The 19,297-nt window shown below is 42.8% G+C and overlaps 1 protein-coding gene across 1 annotated transcript in view; it reads left to right on the forward strand.

The window, feature by feature from the left end:
• CDH1 (cadherin 1) overlaps positions 1-18,074 on the forward strand; it is a 75,416-nt gene extending 57,342 nt beyond the window's left edge. The window contains exons 9-16 of the mRNA XM_055305017.1: positions 1,677-1,859; positions 3,057-3,301; positions 7,256-7,401; positions 10,247-10,471; positions 10,780-11,010; positions 12,692-12,822; positions 14,148-14,291; positions 16,270-18,074. Of these exons, the coding sequence (XP_055160992.1) occupies positions 1,677-1,859; positions 3,057-3,301; positions 7,256-7,401; positions 10,247-10,471; positions 10,780-11,010; positions 12,692-12,822; positions 14,148-14,291; positions 16,270-16,479 (1,515 nt within the window). The 3' untranslated portion in view covers positions 16,480-18,074. The remainder of the gene's footprint in view (positions 1-1,676; positions 1,860-3,056; positions 3,302-7,255; positions 7,402-10,246; positions 10,472-10,779; positions 11,011-12,691; positions 12,823-14,147; positions 14,292-16,269) is intronic.
• Positions 18,075-19,297: the final 1,223 nt, after the last annotated feature.

Genomic DNA, 19,297 nt, shown 5'->3' on the forward strand with positions numbered 1-19,297 from the left:
GAGATCTTATCACAAACAAGACAGACAAAGGTTCTATTCTCAGTGGAGTTGACAGCCTAACTAGAGAGGTTTGACAACCTGTACAAATTAATATGTACAATTGTATTAAATGCAGATGAGAAGAAGGTACTGAAAGCCACATGAAAGAACCTTATATCTTAATACATTAGTTAGAAATAAGCTCAGTGGTTAGTAACAGAGACTTGACTCTTGTGCTTAAACAAGTAGGGCAAACTTTTCCTTGTGTCACAAAAAGTCTAGAGCTAGAGTATCTACACTGTCAATGGAACCTCCTTTGTCTTGCTGCCCCACCATCGTTGGTGGATGGCTCCCATCCTCAGTGTCCCGTTGTGGCCCTAGATGGCTGAGCTCCAGCTATCTCTGTGCTTCATTCAGGAAGGAGACACACGCATGAAGAGCAAAAGGCATTGCTGTTAAGTCCTCTTCTGTGCAGACCCATCCCGCAACTTTCATTTACCTCCTATTAGCAGCTGCTGTCTTTGAAGATGACTGGAAATAAAATATTCTGTCTGGGCACATTGCTGCCCCCAACAGTATAGTTGGTGAAGAAGGGGTGAGTGGGTGTTTACTAGGCAATTAGCAGTCTGCCACCTAATGTAGGCATTGTGAGTACAAGAAGGCTTCACAAAGACCATCATTTACAATAAGACTTGAAAGGAGATTGTCAAATGTGGAACAGGGGACAATGGAAGTGTTCTAGGCAGAGGGATCACCATATGCAAAATGCCCTGAATCGGGCAGCCCGGGTGGCTCAGTGGTTTAGTGCTGCCTTCGGCCCAGGGCCTGATCCTGGGGACCTGGGATCAAGTCCCACGTCAGGCTCCCTGCATGGAGCCTGCTTCTCCCTCTGCCTATGTCTCTGCGCAGCCCCCCCCCCCCCGGCCCTGTAGCTCTCTTGAATAAGTAAATAAAATCTTTTAAAAAAAAATGCCCTGAATCAATAAAGTTTTTAAGAACTGAAGAATAGGGGATGCTGAGTGGCTCAGCGGTTAAGTGTCTGCCTTTGGCTCAGGGCATGATCCTGGAGTCCCAAGATTGAATCCCTCATTAGGCTCCCGGCATGGAGCCTGCTTCTCCCTCTCCCTCTGCCTGTGTCGGGGCCTCTTTCTCTTGTCTCTCATGAATAAATAAGTAAAATCTTTAAATAAAAAAAAAATGAACTGAAGAATGGTCTGTGTAGTGAACCATATGAGGTCAGGTCCTATAGGACCTTGTAGTTGGAGGTTAGAATTTTAGAATTTATCGGGTGCAAGGGGATGTCATCAAGGGTTTTAAGCAGAGGACTGTACTGACCAGACTTTGATGAAAATTATTGGTACCATTGGGAATGATGGGAGAGGAGGGGGAGTAGTGGATAAGCCACAATGTGGAATTTGTTGAAGATCAAAGCAACTGGGCCAAAGTGTGCTGAGGGGCCCAGGTAGCCGGCTCCTTGAAAGACTAACTCAGGTAGTCTTGAAGGCTGTTGCAATTTGAGTGATCTTGGCCGTTCCACCAATAGGAAATAGAGGCCCAACTGGTGGAGTGGGCACTTCTCCAAGACTCTGCTCTTTGGATCTTGGGCTCAGAAAGGACTCCTTTAGCCCTCTTGGATATGGCTCCTCTATTAGTTGTCAAGATGTCCTAAGTGACCCATCTTCTCCTTTGCTCTGTAGTACCAGGGCCGGGTGCCTGAGAACAAGGCTAACGTCGAAATCGCTGTACTCAAAGTGACGGATGCCGATGTCCCCGATACCCCAGCCTGGAGGGCTGTGTACACCATACTGAACAATAACAATGATCAATTTGTTGTCACCACAGACCCAGTAACCAACGACGGCATTTTGAAAACAACTAAGGTTTGTACGGTGCCTGGCAAGATGTAGGTATTGACATCTCAGCTAGCCGCCCACTGCCTTGTCCCCTGGTGTCTTCTCAGAAGTAGATCAGCATGGCATTGGCGGGCTGGGGGTGGGCAGCTTTCCCAGGTTCTGGTGGACCATTTGGGGTTTGCAGCAACTCTTCAGGCACATGTGAGAAGCTCCTACACAGCCCCCTGAAATTGAGGAGAAAGAAAGTACCATCTGTTTTAAAAGGCTTTCTCCCTGAAACATTTGCCTATCCCCATATCCATTTTGCAAATGAGAGGAAAAATGGTTTATTGGTCTCTGCCATTTTGCCGGATTATTTTAGAAGTGGGACACATGACTTTGAAACCTGAAAATTTAAGAAGTTGGGTGACCTCCTTGTTGAGGTTACTAACAGCAGATCACTGAATTTGCCCCCAAACTTAGACTTCCTATTGAGCAAGTGAGCAAAACCATTCATTTCTGCATCACTCACTATACAACCTTATTTCCCACCCAACATTTGATGTCACCATTTTCTATGCTACAAATGAAAGATAGAAGCTAGGAAAATGAGCCCCCGCCAAACACACTCGATCACAAACGTTCCCGGTGTACTCCTTACAGCGACTCTATTTAGTAGTTCCTTTTCCTGTGTATTTGGATGTGGAAACAGACCCACAGGGCTAGGAAATGGCCCACCCTGGCTTTGTTTGACCTTTTTGCCGCCTCATTGGAACCGTATGTTGTCACTAAACTTAACTGAGGTTAGTGAGTTGGACAAGCAGGGTCTTCTGTCCATCTGCTATCACAGAGACAACATGTCACATAAGATATGAACATTCTTACTGGTCTTGGATAATGAATGACTTCCAGTATGAGCATTTCTTACTGGGTTTTGCTGTGTGAGGTTTCACGTAGTTTGTTTTTATTCTTATGCTAGGGTTCTCATCTTGAATGTGGTTGCTTGTTAGCTTTTGAAAAACATCCATGGCCGGGCCTCCCTTTCAGAAATTATGATTTACTGGATTAGGGTGCAAGCCTCCCTTTTCTTCTATAGTTCTTAAGTTAATTCTTCCTAGCACAGCTAGGTTTGAGAACCACAAGATATTGTTAACCAACGACAATAGTTAAGGATTTAATCTTTTTTTTTTTTTTTCCTAAGCTAACATAAAATAGGTTCTTTGAACTCATTTCTGTTCTCTTTAGGGCTTGGATTTTGAGGACAAGCAGCAGTATGTCTTGTACGTGACCGTGGTGAACGTGACCCCGTTTGAGGTCATCCTCTCCACCTCCACAGCCACTGTCACTGTGGACGTGGAGGATGTGAATGAAGCCCCCATCTTCGTCCCTTGCCCAAAGGTAGTGTCAATCCCTGAAGACTTTGGTGTGGGTCAGGAAATCACATCCTACACCGCCGAGGATCCAGATACATATATGGAACAGAGGATAACGTAAGTATGGAGATTTTTCAACAGACTAGCAGGAACTGGGGAGTTGTGTGTATATGTGTATAAAATACTTAGTTCTTAGTATTTTATCATCGTTGGTCTGTGCAAGACTCTTCTCTTGTTTGGCTTGCCTTTTTTTTTTTTTTTTTTAAACTCCCATTCCCCACACCTTTTCCATTCCCTCCACAGCCAGCCATTCTACTGTGTTGCTTCTCGAAGTTCATGCAGTGTAGCCGAAGTGTGGTTTTCAATTACATACAAGGTGTTGTATTATAAGAAGCTCACTATTTCTTCTCCTTTTAAACTGGAAGGCACCTCTGTAATCTAAATCATACCCATGGATGTGCAAACACATGTGCAAACCAAGAGCAACACCCCATGACCATGTAAGACAGAGAAGGTCCTTAATCTTTTGAGGGCTGGATTTGAGTAGGAAAAAACTATTTGAGCAAGCACAAATTCAAACATGACACCTGTGTCTTGTGATTTGTAACGTGATTTCCCGGGCGAACAGAGCTTGTCCAATGTGCCCACTTCTTCTTCTCAGAGAAGTTCCTGCCTGTTCACATCTACTTTAGAGGAAACTGTAATACTGAACTATTTATAAAAAAACATTCTACAAATCTGGAGTAGCATCTTGCTTACTAATTGAGTATATTCTTGTTTTGGGATGTGTTTGTGTTTTAGCATCAGTACTTTTGACTTGTGAAACTTCCAATTTCAAACAAAAAGAGTTTAAGTGGGGCACCTAGGTGGCTCAGCAGTTGAGCATCTGCCTTCAGCTGCAGGGCATGATCCTGGGATCTGGGATCGAGTCCCACATTGCATGGAGACGGCTTCTCCTCCCTCTGCCTGCGTCTGGGATCGAGTCCCTCCTTGCATGGAGCCTGCTTCTCCTCCCTCTGCCTGCGTCTCTGCCTCTCTTTCTGTGTCTTTCATGAATAAATAAATCTTAAAAAAAAAAGTTTAAGTGGGACTTCAGCTTTTAAGATTATTCTGGGAATTTTTTATGCTGCTTCTGTCCTGAGCAAAAGAGCTCTTGAATACCTTTAGACCACATATGTGCCCTGTACAGGAGAACTATATAAAGGGTACAGGTAGTGAGCTTAAGCCTGCTAGAATTGAATGATTAGGTCAGGGATGATGGGGAATTTTTAAATGGAGGCTGATAACCTCCAAGCCTTCTGATTGTTTTCAACATATATTTTTTTAATTTTTTAATTTATTTGAGAGAGGGAGAGAACATGAGCAGGAATGGGAGTTGGGGTGGGAGATGTGGGGGAGTGAGGGAGAGGAAGAAGCAGGCTCCCTGCTGAGCAAGGAGCCCTGATGTGAGCCCCAATCCCATGACCCTGATATCATGACCTCAGCTAAAGGCAGATGCTTAAGCAACTGAATCACCTGGGTACCCCTGGTTTTTAACATTTACTAAAAAAACAAAAGGCAGGGACAACACAACGTGACATGATGTGCCACTTGATGTGATTCAGTAACATGCACGGAGTACACTAAGGAAATTTTTTTTTTTGGAGGAAACAAAAGTTGGGACAGAATGTAGTCAAGTGTTAGGATCTGATTTCGAAGAAATGCAGAGAAAGAAGAAACTTAAATGCCACATGAAGCAGTCAGCCAAATACAGAATGTGGAAACTATATGACAAATGGTACGGTTTCTTCAAGACATGAATGAATGGCAAAAGGGTGGGGGGGCTGCTTCGATTAAGAGAGTACTAAGAGGAAAATGAACCAATTGTAATGTGTAGACTACACTTAAATATGGACTCAACAATCCAACTATAAAAACACCTTTGAGTCAATTAGAGATACTTGAACATGGATGTGGCGTTAAAATGACATTAAGTAACTTGTTATTTTTGCAGGATGTGTTAGTGGCATTCTGGTTTTTTTTTTTTTTTTTAACCTTTTCTATATAAGATACATGCTAAGGTATTTACAGGAGAAACCATTTGATGTCTGAGATTTGCTTTAAAATTCTCTGAAGTTCGGGAACCTGGGTGGCTCAGTGACTCTTGATCTTGGGGTTGTGAGTTTGAGCCCCATGTTGGGTATAGACATTTCTTAAAAATAAAATATGAACTAAGTTAAATACTCTTATTTTATACATATATTCAATGTACTGCTCATAATCCAAGGATTCTTCCTGTGGTCCAAAATAAAGGGCTAAATAAAGGGCTAGTAAAGTGTGTGTGTGTGTGTGTGTGTGTGTGTGTGTGTGTGTGTGTTTTCCAAGTCCCAAGAAGGCTTTGTTAAATGCAGAGGGGAGTGGATGAGTCCTTCCTAGCTGCTGCTTTCCTCATGGTTTTTCTTTTCTCTTCAGATTTTATGTATTTACTTGTGAGACACATACAGGCAGAAATGGAGGCAGAGGGAGAAGCAGGCTCCATGCAGGAAGCCCGATGTGGGACTCGATCCCTGATCTCCAGGACCATGCCCCGGGCTGAGGCAGTTGCTAAACCGCTGAGCCACCCAGGCATCCCGTAAGATGTGTTTATAATGAAATTCAAAAAGTATAGTAGAAGGGGCTCCTGGATGGCTCAGTCGTTTAAGCATCTGCCTTTAGTTCAGGTTTTGATCCTTGGGTCCTGGGATCAGGCCCCATGTGGGCCTCCCTGTTCGGCGGGGAAGTCTGCTTCTCCTGCTCCTCATCCTGCTTATTCTGTCTTTTCACTGTTCTCTCAAATAAATAAATAAAGTTTCTTTTAGAAAAAAGGAAAAGTATAGTGGAAAACCACAAACAATACTGTAGGGTTTTTGTTCAGTGATGAAACCTTGGATTTTATGGGTTGATGTCTTTGCCTGCAATAGTGAAATGAGTAGTTCAGAGCTTCTTCCTTTGGGAAGCTGGTCTGGAAGAGTCTACTTTTGAAAACACATAGAGATCATAGTATCTGTTGCTTACTGCAAGAATTATCCACGGATCCTAAATCTAATGAATGACAGCTAGTTGGTGAACAGCATATTGGCACATTTTCTCCTCTTAGGTCATAGATTAATTACCAAGAGTGAAAAGGTACCTTGACTATAAAGAGATCTGGTTGCCTGTCCCTTACCCAAGTGATCAGAGTTAACCTCACCAAGAACAGATGTCTTGTGCCTCCTAATGTGATTGATACACTGAGGACACATGACACCTACGCAGTGTTCTTCTTCCCCTTCCCTCGCATAATCTACTTAGGGAATAATCAGACCAACTCAGATTGAGGGGCTTTCTCTAAGATAACTGGCCTACATTTTTCTTTTTCTTTCTTTTTTTCAAGATTTATTTATTTTAGAAAGAGCTGCAGGAAGGAGCAGAGAGGGAAGGAAGGGGGAGAGAGAGAGAGAAAGAGACTGAGAGACTCAAGCCAAATGTGTGCTGAGTACAGAGCCTGATGTGAGGCTTGATCTCATGACCTGAGCTGAAACCAAAAGTTGGGCACTTAACAAACTGTACAATCAAATCAAGTGGCACATCATGTCATGTTGTGTTGTCCCTGCCTTTTGTTTTTCCAAAAAGTGTTGAGAAAGAAAAGAAAGGCTAAGGAATAATTCCATGTTAGGGAAACATGATGTTTAAATATCATACGCATGGATGGATCCTGAATATGGGCAGGGTGTTCTAGAGGACAGTTTTGGGGAAATTGACAATTTAAATATGTGCCATATATTAAATAATAGTATTATATCAAAGTTACATTTCCTGAAATTAAATCAGATGGTGTTATATATAAAAATGCCTCTGTTCTTAGGGGATAATACACTGAAGTATTTATGAATAAAAGAACATAATGTCTGCCATTTATTCTCAAATGATGAATTCAACAGTGGGTAAATCCAGGTGAAGGGGACATGGATGGTCATGCTTTCCTGTAGATGGAATAGGTCAACAAAAAGGAACCTTAGCCTTCTTCACCTACAAGCTGTTTACTGTTCTAAGCCAGAGCTTGTGCCTTTTCAGGTATCGGATTTGGAGGGATGCTGCCGGTTGGCTGGAGGTTAATCCAGAATCTGGTGCCATTTTCACTCGGGCTGAGCTGGACAGAGAGGATTTTGAGCACGTGAAGAATAGCACATATGAAGCCCTCATTATAGCCATTGACAACGGTAAGGGTGCCCTTAGCATTTGGCCTTTGCTGCCTCACTCTCCTGGCTAGTTTGCTTCCTTGCCCCCATCCTTCTTTTAGAGGCAAGAATTCATTCTTTTTCTTGTATTCTGAAACAAAAGTATATGATTTTCAAAAGTACAAATAATTAGGTGGAGCAGAGGTTCTTTTCACCATTCCGTCTTTATACCTGAACCCACTCCTTCCCCACAGGAGCCAGACTGCCTGGATCTGGATCTAGGATGAAAGCTTAGGTCCCTCACTTCCTTGTTCTGACAAAATGATAATACCCCATATGAATTTTTTTTAAAAGATTCTTTTTTTTTTATTTTTTTTTAATTTTTATTTATTTATGAAAGTCACAGAGAGAGAGAAAGAGAGAGAGAGAGGCGCAGAGACATAGGCAGAGGGAGAAGCAGGCTCCATGCACCGGGAGCCCGATGTGGGACTCGATCCTGGGTCTCCAGGATCGTGCCCTGGGCCAAAGGCAGGCGCCAAACCGCTGCGCCACCCAGGGATCCCTTTTTAAAAGATTCTATTGGGACGCCTGGGAGGCTTAGCGGTTGAGCACCTGCCTTCGGCCCAGGGCGTGATCCTGGAGTCCCAGGATCGAGTTCCATGTTGGGCTCCCTACATGGAGCCTGCTTCTCCCTCTGCCTGTTTCTGTCTGTGTCTCTCATGAATAAATAAAAATTTTTAAAATTTTATTTATTTACTTATTTGAGAGAGAGTGCACGAGCAGGGTGGAGGGGTGGTGGGGGAGGGAGAAGCAGACTTCCCACTGAGCAGGGAGCCTGATGTGGGGTTCAATCCCAGGACCCTGGAATCATCACCTGAGCCCAAGGCAGATGCTTAACCAACTGAGCCACCTGGGCGCCCCCCATCTGGATTTTTAATGAGTTCATTTATATAAATGTGCCCTAGAAGAGTGCCTGCTACACAGTGTATGCTCTACAAGGACTATCATCATTTTTATCTTTATCATTAGGAGTGAATCGTGGCTCCTTCCAGACTGTTTCCATGTATTTGATTACATTTTATGCATATAGAAATATAGTATTATGAAGCCACTATCTCCTTTATAGCCTGGTTTTGTTTTTATTACAAAAACCATTAAACTTTTAATTTATTTGGTATTCTTATTATTTACAATATGTCTTTAAGACAGATCTACTTTGATACCTTATAAATCTGAAAATATTATCTTGGATGTAGCATCAATGAATCATTCACATCTTAAAGAGCACTGGGGTGGTTTCCACTTGTTCATTATTTCCATGAGTTTTATAAGTAAATGTCCCTGTCCTTGCCTTTATGTGCAAGTATATCCCTCAGCTAGATATTCAGAAACCATGTGGGAACTGTTCAAACCTGCTCTCTTCCTAGGATTGTGATAGATTCTCTTTCTCTTACCAACTCCCCAACTTCTGGAGGTAGTAACTCCAGGCTTGATCTGAAAACATAGCAGGGCAGGTAAGGCCATGATGGAGCTGGACAGGTGGCTGTTGAATGATGCAGCCTCCATCACATTGTGAATGTCCTTGGATAAGTCTGGCCTCGTCAGTTAGAATCTGAAGCGTGCTTCTGCAGCTGTAATTTGAAAGCAGGTTAAAAGCAGAGAGCAAGGCAAATAAGTCTATGATGGGGTCTCAGTCACAGAATGCTTTTGCCTGAAGGGAAAGCTAGCCCCTGGCTTCAGCCACACTGGGTGGCTGTCTCTGGCTGCATGGGAACACTCCAGCTTGGCCTGGAAATAAGTGGAGGAGATGGCACCTGAACATAGGTTGGTGCCTTTACTTTCTGTAAAGGAAGGGCCAAGGGAGTATTTTAGTTTTGTAGACCCATGTGGTCTTGATTGCCTTTGCATCCTAGCAGCAGCCATAGAGGGGTGCCTGGGTGGCTCAATTGGTTAATTGCTTTCAGCTTAGGTCATATTCTTGGGGTCCTGGGATAGAGCCTTGTGTCGGGCTTCCTGCTGCTGGGGAGCCTGCTTTTCTCTTTCCTTCCCTCTCATACTCTCCCTTGCTATTTCTCTCTCTCTTTCTCTGTCTCTTTCTCTCTCTTTCTCTCTCTCTCTCATAGATAACATTAAAAAAAAAAAAAAGCAGCCAATCTGTAAAAGGGGAATGAGCACAGCTGTGTTCCTAAATTGTTCTGAAAGCATTAGTTTGCTGACCCCTGACCTGATAATGACTAAGGTATGATGGTGCCGAATTGTCATAAATAAATCTATTTATTTTTAAATTTTTAAAAAAGATTTTAGGGGATCCCTGGGTGGCTCGGCAGTTTAGTGCCTGCCTTCGGCCCAGGGCGTGATCCTGGAGTCCTGGGATTGAGTCCCACATCGGGCTCCCTGCATGGAGCCTGCTTCTCCCTCTGCCTGTGTCTCTGCCTCTCTCTCTCTCTCTCTCTCTCTCTCTCTCTCTCTCTCTCTCTCTCTGTGTGTGTGTCTCTGTCTCTCATGAATAAATAAATAAAATCTTAAAAAAAAAAAAAAGCTCAACCCTTTGATAATGACCTTAAAGCCATAGAAGTTCTGAAAAGGGAGAACTGGTAGGGGGGCAATGAGGAATTCTTAGAATGGTTAAAGTTTAATAGATGCATAAAGGTATGTGTAGAAGAGGGAGGAGGATGTCCTTGGTATGAGGATAATTTGAATAATCATTAAAGTGGTGCTAGAGAGCAGCCCAATCTAAAGTGAAGATGACCTGGAATGGGGAGGGCTCCTGGTGATGGAGCCCTGAAGAGCCAAGCCAAGATTGGGATTTGGTCTGAGGGAGGCAGTAGAGCTTCATGAATGAATGTTTCTGAGCTATGGTATTTCCTTTTTTTTTTTTTTTTCTTAGGTTCTCCAGTTGCTACTGGAACGGGAACTCTTCTACTGGTCCTCTCTGATGTGAATGACAATGGCCCCATTCCAGAACCTCGAAATATGGACTTCTGCCAGAAAAACCCACAGCCTCATGTCATCAACATCATTGATCCAGATCTTCCCCCCAACACATCTCCCTTCACAGCAGAACTAACACACGGCGCAAGTGTCAACTGGACCATCGAGTACAATGACCCAGGTGGGAATTGGAGTCTTACTTCAGAAACTTTGACCCCATGCTTTCCTTGCTTCCAACACCGTCCCCTTCTGAAATCCCCTTCTCAGCTCCCAGATGTCACTGCTTTTGTTTGATGTTTGTTTATTTGCCCCTTCTACTTTTCAGGCATTCCACCAAATGTCCCTTTCCTTTCTGGTATCTGACTTGCAACATACTGCCCAGTAATCTGCAGCCCAAACAGTTCCTTTTTCTTTACCCCAGTATTTATTCTAGAATGAGATTTTTTTTTCTCCCCTTGTCCCATCATTTATTTTTGTTGCTTCCTCCAGCTCGTGAATCTCTAATTTTGAAGCCAAAGAAAACTTTAGAGTTGGGTGACTACAAAATAAATCTCAAGCTCACAGATAACCAGAACAAGGACCAGGTGACCACTCTAGATGTGTTTGTGTGTGACTGCGAAGGTGTCGTCAACAGCTGCAAGAGGACGGCGCCTTATGCCGAAGCAGGCTTGCAGGTTCCTGCCATCCTGGGTATTCTCGGAGGAATCCTCGCTCTACTAAGTATGTATGCTTGGCAAGTGTTGCAGCCTTTGGCTTCTAAAATAGGGGATCTTTATCCCTTACTGAACAGTTCAGAGATAAGTTGGCCAAGACTGGAAGGCAGCCTTATTCCATTAAATTTTAGCAGGAGCCCAGTCCTTCTGTTTTGTTCTTTCAGTCCCTCACGGCAGTTCTTCTCATGCTCAAATACCTACAAATCACCTACATTAGGGTTCTTTTTTTTTTTTTTTTCCTTTTACCTGCATGAGAATTCAGATCAGGTGATCTGGGAGGTCTGGGGTGAGGGCCTCAGATTCCACATTTGTAACCAGCTCCCAGAGGTGCAGATGTTGCAGGTCCTTGGGCCAACTTGGAACAGCAAGGCCTTGCAGCACTATCCTCACCTGAGCCCATGTACAAACTGGTTCCTATGGTTGATGAAGACACAGAGAAGGCTTGATTGGGGGCAGCCCCGGTGGCGCAGTGGTCTGGCGCCGTCTGCAGTCTGGGGTGTGATCCTGGAGACCCTGGATCGAGTCCCACATCGGGCTCCCTGCGTGGAGCCTGCTTCTCCCTCTGCCTGTGTCTCTGCCTCTCTCTCTCTCTCTCTCTCTCTCTCTGTCTCTGTCTCTGTCTATGAATAAATAAATAAAATCTTAAAAAAAAAAGGCTTGATTGGACTGTGGAGGGCAAAGAGGAGGCTTGGAATTTTGTTTTTGTTTTGTTTTTTAAGATTTTATTTATTTATTCATGAGAGACACAGGCAGAGGGAGAAGCAGGCTCTGTAGGGAGCCCCATGCGGGACTTGATCCCGGGATCCCAGGATCACAACTCAAGCCAAAGGCAGATGCCCAACCACTGAGCCACCCAGGCATCCCAGGAGGTTGGGTACTTCTAAGAAATCTTTTCTCCAAGTCTTGTTTCAATGCAATACTACTTCAGTAGTGTATCCTTTAGAGATACTTGGGCACAAACGCCTATAAAGAAAACACACTGAAGTTTAATACATTTTTCATTCATAAGAAATAGTTTTAAAATTTTTAACAATTAGTTATTAATCACATGTATCCTCAAAATATCCCAAGATCAGATGAAAACTTTGGAAATTAACCTGATTTTAGAGGTTGCTTACATGATTTTTGTCTTAAGAGAAAATAAGGAATATACAGGCTATCATATGATCTGTGTCACACTTCTTGGAACTGATTAAAAATAATACATATGTGTCAATCACATTTAGGCTGACCCAACCCTCCTCACAGACCTTCAGTGGTTCCAATTCAGAATCAAAGCCAAAGTCCTCCCAGTAGTTACCACATTCCTGCCACCCCTCTGAACTCCTTTTCACTTTCCCCTTCACTAACCCTGCTATGCCATGCTCATCTCGCCTCTTTTTAATCATACCAATTATGCTCCTGCCTCAGGGCCTTTGGCCCTATCATTTCTTCTGCCCTAGAGCATTTTAGGTCAGGTTCTGGGAAATGACTGTTTGGTTTAAGTCCAGTTAAAGACTACACTTGAATTCCCGTGTAATTGGCTACTGTGTTACACTGCATATATTAACTTCAAGTTATGTGAGCATCACCATGTGGGTTGTCTGACAGCCCTCTGCCTGGTGGGCAAGGCAGTGGTGCTCTGTGATAGCTGCATTTTATGGCCTTCTTGACCTGTGGCTCTCCTTATTCTCTCTTCACCACACCAGTCCTGATTCTGCTGCTTCTGCTATTTGTTCGGAGGAGAAGGGTGGTCAAAGAGCCCTTACTTCCCCCAGAAGATGACACCCGGGACAATGTTTATTACTATGATGAAGAAGGAGGTGGAGAAGAGGATCAGGTATGTTTTCTAAACAGTGTTAAAAAGCTAAATTGCCATCTCTTTATTTGGAAGAAGCGATGATTAGAAGGTAGACATTTGAAATAGCATGTTCTGTTTGGCGCCCAGATGAACGAACAGAGGCAAAGGGCAGTTAAACAACTTAGCCAAAGTCACACAGGTAGGAAGCAGTAGAACCAGGTGTCTGACTCCAGAGCTTAGCCTCCCCATCGATGTCCTCAGGACACAAACTTCAAATTATCTTTAACATAAAGCAACTACTCTGTTGTAATATTTTGTTTCCCTTGAGCTTTTAGGTATGGCAAACGTTTTTTCCCTACTTTTTGTGGATGTTAAATCTTTAGCCCTTTATAGATGGTCTTGCCTTAGCCTGGAGTTTTCAGTTTTTTTAAGTAATCTCTGAGCCCAATGTGGGGCTTAAACTTGTGACCCCAAGATCAAGAGTTGGTTGCTCTATTGACTGAACCAGCCAGAAGCCTTTTGAAGAATTTTTGAAAGTGTTTAGAAAGGGAACTTCAGGCCCCATCTCAGAGTTCTACTTTTGGCTCTGGCCATGCATGAGTGCGTTTGCTGAACTCGTCTGGAAGAACAGTCGCTGATTAGAATTTCAGTGCCTGGTGTTACAGCATATTAGGGTACAGAGCAGTGTCCATTGGGGATAACTGCTGACCTCAGCTGGTGCCTTAGTCTATGTGGGCTGCTATACAGGATACCACAGACAGGTTGCTTAAAAACCACAGAAATTTTTCTCAGTTCTGAAGACTGGGATATCTGAGGTCAAGGTACCAGCAGATTTGGTGTTTTTGGGGAGGGGGGGGTGCTTCCTGGTTTGCAGGCAGCCATAATGTCACGTGTACTTAAACAAGGCAGAAGGGGAGCTCTAGGGTGTCTTTTATCAGGGCACCAATCCTATTCCCAAGGGCTCCGCGTACCATCCTGACTTAATGACCTCCCAGAAGTTGCACCTCCAAATACTACCACATTGAGGGTTAGGCTTCAACGTGTGAATTTTTTGAGGGACACAGACATTCAGTCTATGGCAGGTAGGCTCACAAGAATCTGTAGATTGGCTGGGATTTATCCAATAAGGTACAACAGTCTACATCCACGCCCAGAGTTATTCCTCAGAATCTTTTTATGCTGTATTTTATTCTAGTGATATTTTGAAAACTCTCAGGTTGAAAGCTGTCATTTCCGATTATATTGGCACATGCTTATAACTATCATGTAGTTGACAGGACATGATCTGATATATCCAAATATAGCCCTGAACTTTTTTTTTTTTTTTTTAACTCTTTGCTCTATTTTTATCTTTTTCTCCAAAGGACTTTGACTTGAGCCAGTTGCACAGGGGCCTGGATGCTCGGCCCGAAGTGACTCGCAATGATGTGGCCCCAACCCTCCTGAGTGTGCCCCAGTATCGGCCCCGCCCTGCCAATCCTGATGAAATTGGAAACTTTATTGATGAAGTAAGTTAGCAAAGTCAAAAGCTGTGGTGCAACTCATCTCTAAAGTCAGGAGCATCTCAATGATAGATAGATAGATAGATAGATAGATAGATAGATAGATAGATAGGAGCAGTTGTATTGAAAGCGAGGAGAAAGTGTTTAGATTCTTTGCTGTACCATGTTTTCTCCTTGCCTGATCCCTGAATGCTATTTTTTGTTTGAGTCTCATCAGAATTTCAGAACTAAAAGCACTTCAAATTGTTCCTAGTGAATTTCCAGTATCCATATGGCAAAACCAAGAATTGCTTGTAAGAATTTAGTAGAACTAGAAATGAAACTAAAGAGATTCAAAGTAGATCCAATTTGGTTTCACTAATGAGTCTTCTTGCCCCTGCATCCCACTGCTGGTTGGGATGTGATAGTAAGTGTATATCACAGGTCTACCTAAGGGCCAGGAAAATGGCATCAATTTGTAGATGTCAGAAATACATTCAGCTATAAACTCTCAAAGCTTAAACAGATAGGAGTAGATTAACCCCATGAATCCTTGTTCCCATGCTTGTTGCCACATAATCACAAGATGCCTGCTACACTTTCAGGCTTTGGGTCTGTATTCTAGTCAAGAAGGAGTAGGAAGGGCAGAGCAGAGGCCAAAGAATCTTTTTTCTAAAAAAAAAAAAGAAGAAGAAGAATCATCTTTGTTCTAGCAAAGTGTTAATGCAAGTAGGGAATTCATCCCATATGTTACTGGCCAGAACTGTCACAAGATTGTCCTTATCTGCAAGGGAGAATGAGAAATAAGGCATTAAGTTAATTAGCTTAGGGTAAGATGAGGACAAATTAGGGGTCAAGATGAGCAAAGAACCAAGTAAGATAATAGTCCAGCAGGATCTATTTCCTTAAACAATGTTCCCTGATCACTTGCACAGTTACTGAATGATTTTCAGGGCTTGTCTGTATGGTCCAGTGGCTCTCAGCGAGTCTTCCTGGTAGAGGCTGGTTTTGCTTCAGTTTCCTTTTTTTTTTTTTTTTTTTTTTTGCTTCAGTTTCCTATGGTAGTTGTCACCAGGGACTACACAAAGCACACCAGTGTTGGAAGTGACCAGGCCACATTGATTTTAGCCACTGGATCTTCTAGAAAGCTGGGATTAGAAAGGTCCAGTTAAAACCTTCCTCTTAGGGGATCCCTGAGTGGCTCAGCAGTTTAGCGCCTGCCTTCAGCCCAGGGTGTGGTCCTGGAGTCTCGGGGTCAAGTCCCACATCGGGCTCCCTGCGTGGAGCCTGCTTCTCCCTCTGTCTGCGTCTCTGCCTCCCTCTCTCTCTCTGTCTCTCATGAATACATAAATAAGATCTTTTAAAAAAACAAAACAAAACAAAAAAACCTCCCTCTTAGGTAAATCTGAATTCAGGTCCTTTCTTCCATTCACATTCATTTGTGTATCGTCACATCTGATAGTAGCTTTTTTTTTTTTTAACTTACAATATTAATGTCATTGCATTACTTACAAAATGTTATAATTTATTATAAATAAATATATAATAAATTTGTAAAATGTACATAAAAAAATGCAATCCTTCCTTACTGCCTCCAACTCTATTCTCTAGAGTTAACCAGTAACAGTTTGGCATTCATCTTTTCAGACCTTTCCAGGTGGCGATGCTGTATGAACCAGTATGACTATCCTCATTGTTTTCAGCCTCTGTCCATCCCGACTGGCTTGTTTCTCTCCTGCCTACATATAATTTATCATTAGTTTAGGGGAAACATTCTGCATATTTACCCATAATGTTTTCTTTTCATCAAACAACATATTGTTTATCCTCCTTGCCAGTTTGTACAAATTTACCTTATTGGTGCGGATTCCTCCTTGTGTTCTCTAGGATGGTTGTTGTGTTATTGTGCATTACATGCTGCTGCTTGAGGCACCTAGAGAAGGCATCTTGCCTGACAGGTGTGTGATTCCTTTCATTAAAGCATCCTACTATCTTCCTTCTTTAGAACCTGAAGGCAGCTGACACTGACCCCACTGCTCCTCCTTACGACTCTCTGCTCGTGTTTGACTATGAAGGAAGCGGTTCTGAAGCTGCTAGTCTGAGCTCCTTGAACTCCTCAGAGTCAGACCAAGACCAGGACTATGACTACCTGAATGAATGGGGCAATCGCTTCAAGAAGCTGGCGGACATGTATGGAGGTGGCGAGGACGACTAGGGGACTTGAGACAAATGAAGATGAGTCCTTATACCATGTGGTAGAAAATGCGGAGGTGACTGTTTTCAGCTCCCATTTCATCTGAGAGGAATTTCTGGAGAAGAGAAAATGCACAGTGATATATAGTTAGGATAGTTAGGATTTCTACTTTATAGATCTAATCTGTGTGTTTGTTAGAACGATTTTGACCTATTCTTTGAAGCTTTTTTTTCTTTCTTTCATCATTCTTTAAATGGTGATGCTGTCCAAAAGACCCCCCACATGTTTATATTTCAAAAGAATAGCTAAAGCCTCCAGAAATTTCTGCTAGCAATTTGCAGATTGCCTTATTGACTTGTCTCATTTTTTTAAAGGAAGGTAGGGCTAAACTACCCTATTGTGTTTGTGTGCGTGTGTGTGTCATTATTTTTAATTTGTGTTCTTTTTTCTCCTATCACTGCACTGGTGTCCTGTGTTCTAATAACCACTCTTAACTCCTTCTGAACTTACATTGCCTCAGACAGGAGTTCTCTGCTGCAGAAATTATTGGGCCCTTTCAGGATAAGAGACTTGGTCTTAGTTTGATGGTAGTGTGACTGGGTATTATGGACTCATAAGGACTTTAGTGGTTCTCCTTTTTTATTTCCTAAGTACATAAATTGAAATTCATATCCATCCACTGACTTGTTCTGCATTAAGTGTGTTTGTCAGGTGGAAGTCATTATTGGGCTACTTAGGTTCTGAACAAGGAGCATTGACCAGAAAAGGTGGTGAATTTTCAGGTGCCACTCAACTTCTAATGTTCACTTATCACTCAAACAGAAGAGTGATCTATTCTGACATTTAGCGTAGTGCCTGCAGTGCTGCAGCCAAAGATTGAAGGCGGTTTGTCACAGCCAAGGGCAACATGAAAAATGGACTTGGAGGCGGCAGGCAGGATGGGTCATTGAGCCTGGCTTTTGGCAAACTGATGCTGAGGATAACTGAGGTGGCTCTACCTCTAGTCCTGAAAATTCTGAAGAATGGAAGAATCCTTATAAGTGTGTCCTATTGCGATCCTTAGGCCACAGTTTGTACCTGAGGCCAAGAATCCCCAGGTGCCTGCTTTTGTTAATGTCTACCGAAAATGCAGCCTGATCTGGACTCAGGTGCCCCAATTCTAAGTGTGCATAGAAAACTGACAATATTAGGAAATTCTCCCCCCCCCCCTTAGGAGCAGGAAGAAAATATGACCCTAAAGGGTGTTGGCAAAGGGAGGGTGGGGAGAGCTTTGATTTGGATCTTTTTTAAATTGAAATGTGAACTTCAAGGAACTTTTGACAACCATGGGAAATCATTTTATCTTAAATTGCTTTACTGTCTGTCAGCTGTTTTTCAAAGAAAAAAAATCATCCCTGCAATCACTTCTTGGAATTGTCTTGATTTTTCAGCAATTTAAACTCTAATTTAGTCCTGTATAGAGAATGTTAATGTAGTTTTGAGTGTATATGTGTGTGGGTACAGATAATTTTGTATTTTCTTTAGGTCTGGAAAAGGAAAACAATTTAAGCTGCAAAAATTCTTAAATATTCATTTTTATAAATTTTATTAAAGAATTTTGTTAAACCATTGTCAAACATTTGTTTTATATGATTATACCACAATTCTAGGCAAGACCAGTGATAGTGGAGCTCATTCAAAACATGGGGAAGGAAGCTTCATGTTGAAATGACTCCCCCCAGAACTTTGTGTCCTTCTATTGTGGGCAGAGTGCAGGAAGCTGCATTTAAAAGGTCACTTTATTTGAAAAATAACTATCCATGTGGTATATGGAGAAACCATTCTCTTATTAATGGAAAAACTGTGGGTGACACTGAGGGACCAAAAAAAGTTGAGCTTCAGACAGTATTCAGTGGGTCAACAAAGTTGGTGTAGTTCAGGGGTCCACTGTCAAAGATGACCCTAGCCTCTCCCCAGGGGACATTGGGCAATTTCTGGAGATACTTTGATTGTTGCGACTGAGGAGGTGCTACTGGCATCATGTCCAGGCCAGGGATGCTCCTAAACATCCGGTAACGCATGAGACAGCCATGCACAACAAAGGACCACCACTGCTCAAGATGTCAGTGGTGCTGCTGTTAAGAAAAACCTGTTCTGTGACTTGACTTTGTTGGAGGGGTATAATATTGTGTGTGTGTGTGTGTGTGTGTATTTAAATGGGGGTGAAATATATATATAGATCTTACTTACAGTGTGGTTATATCCCAATAAACCATCATAAGTTAAGAATATTTCAAGGGCAGCCCAGGTGGCTCAGCGGTTTAGTGCCTGCCTTTGGGATCGAGTCCCACATCAGGCTCCTTGCATGGAGCCTGCTTCTCCCTTTGCCTGTGTCTCTGCCTCCCTCTCTCTCTCTCTCTCTCTCTCATAAATAAATAAATAAATAAAATATTAAAAAAAAGAATATTTCAAAAATGCATTTAATATGCCTAATCCACCAGACATGATAACCTAACCCACTTTTTTTTTTTTTAAGATTTTATTTGAGGGATCCCTGGGTGGCACAGCGGTTTGGCACCTGCCTTTGGCCCAGGGCGCGATCCTGGAGACCCGGGATCGAATCCCACGTCAGGCTCCCGGTGCATGGAGCCTGCTTCTCCCTCTGCCTGTGTCTCTGCCTCTCTCTCTCTCACTGTGTGCCTATCGTAAATAAATAAAAATTCAAAAAAAAAAAAAGATTTTATTTGAGAGAGAAAGCGCAAGTTGTAGGGAGGGGCAGGTAGAGAATGGAAGGATGTGGGGCTTGATTTTGGGATCATGACCTGAGCCACCCAGGCACCCCTAGCCTAATCCACTTTCA

The sequence above is a fragment of the Nyctereutes procyonoides genome, unplaced genomic scaffold, assembly GCF_905146905.1.
Source record: "Nyctereutes procyonoides isolate TBG_1078 unplaced genomic scaffold, NYPRO_anot_genome, whole genome shotgun sequence".
NCBI lineage: Eukaryota > Metazoa > Chordata > Mammalia > Carnivora > Canidae > Nyctereutes > Nyctereutes procyonoides.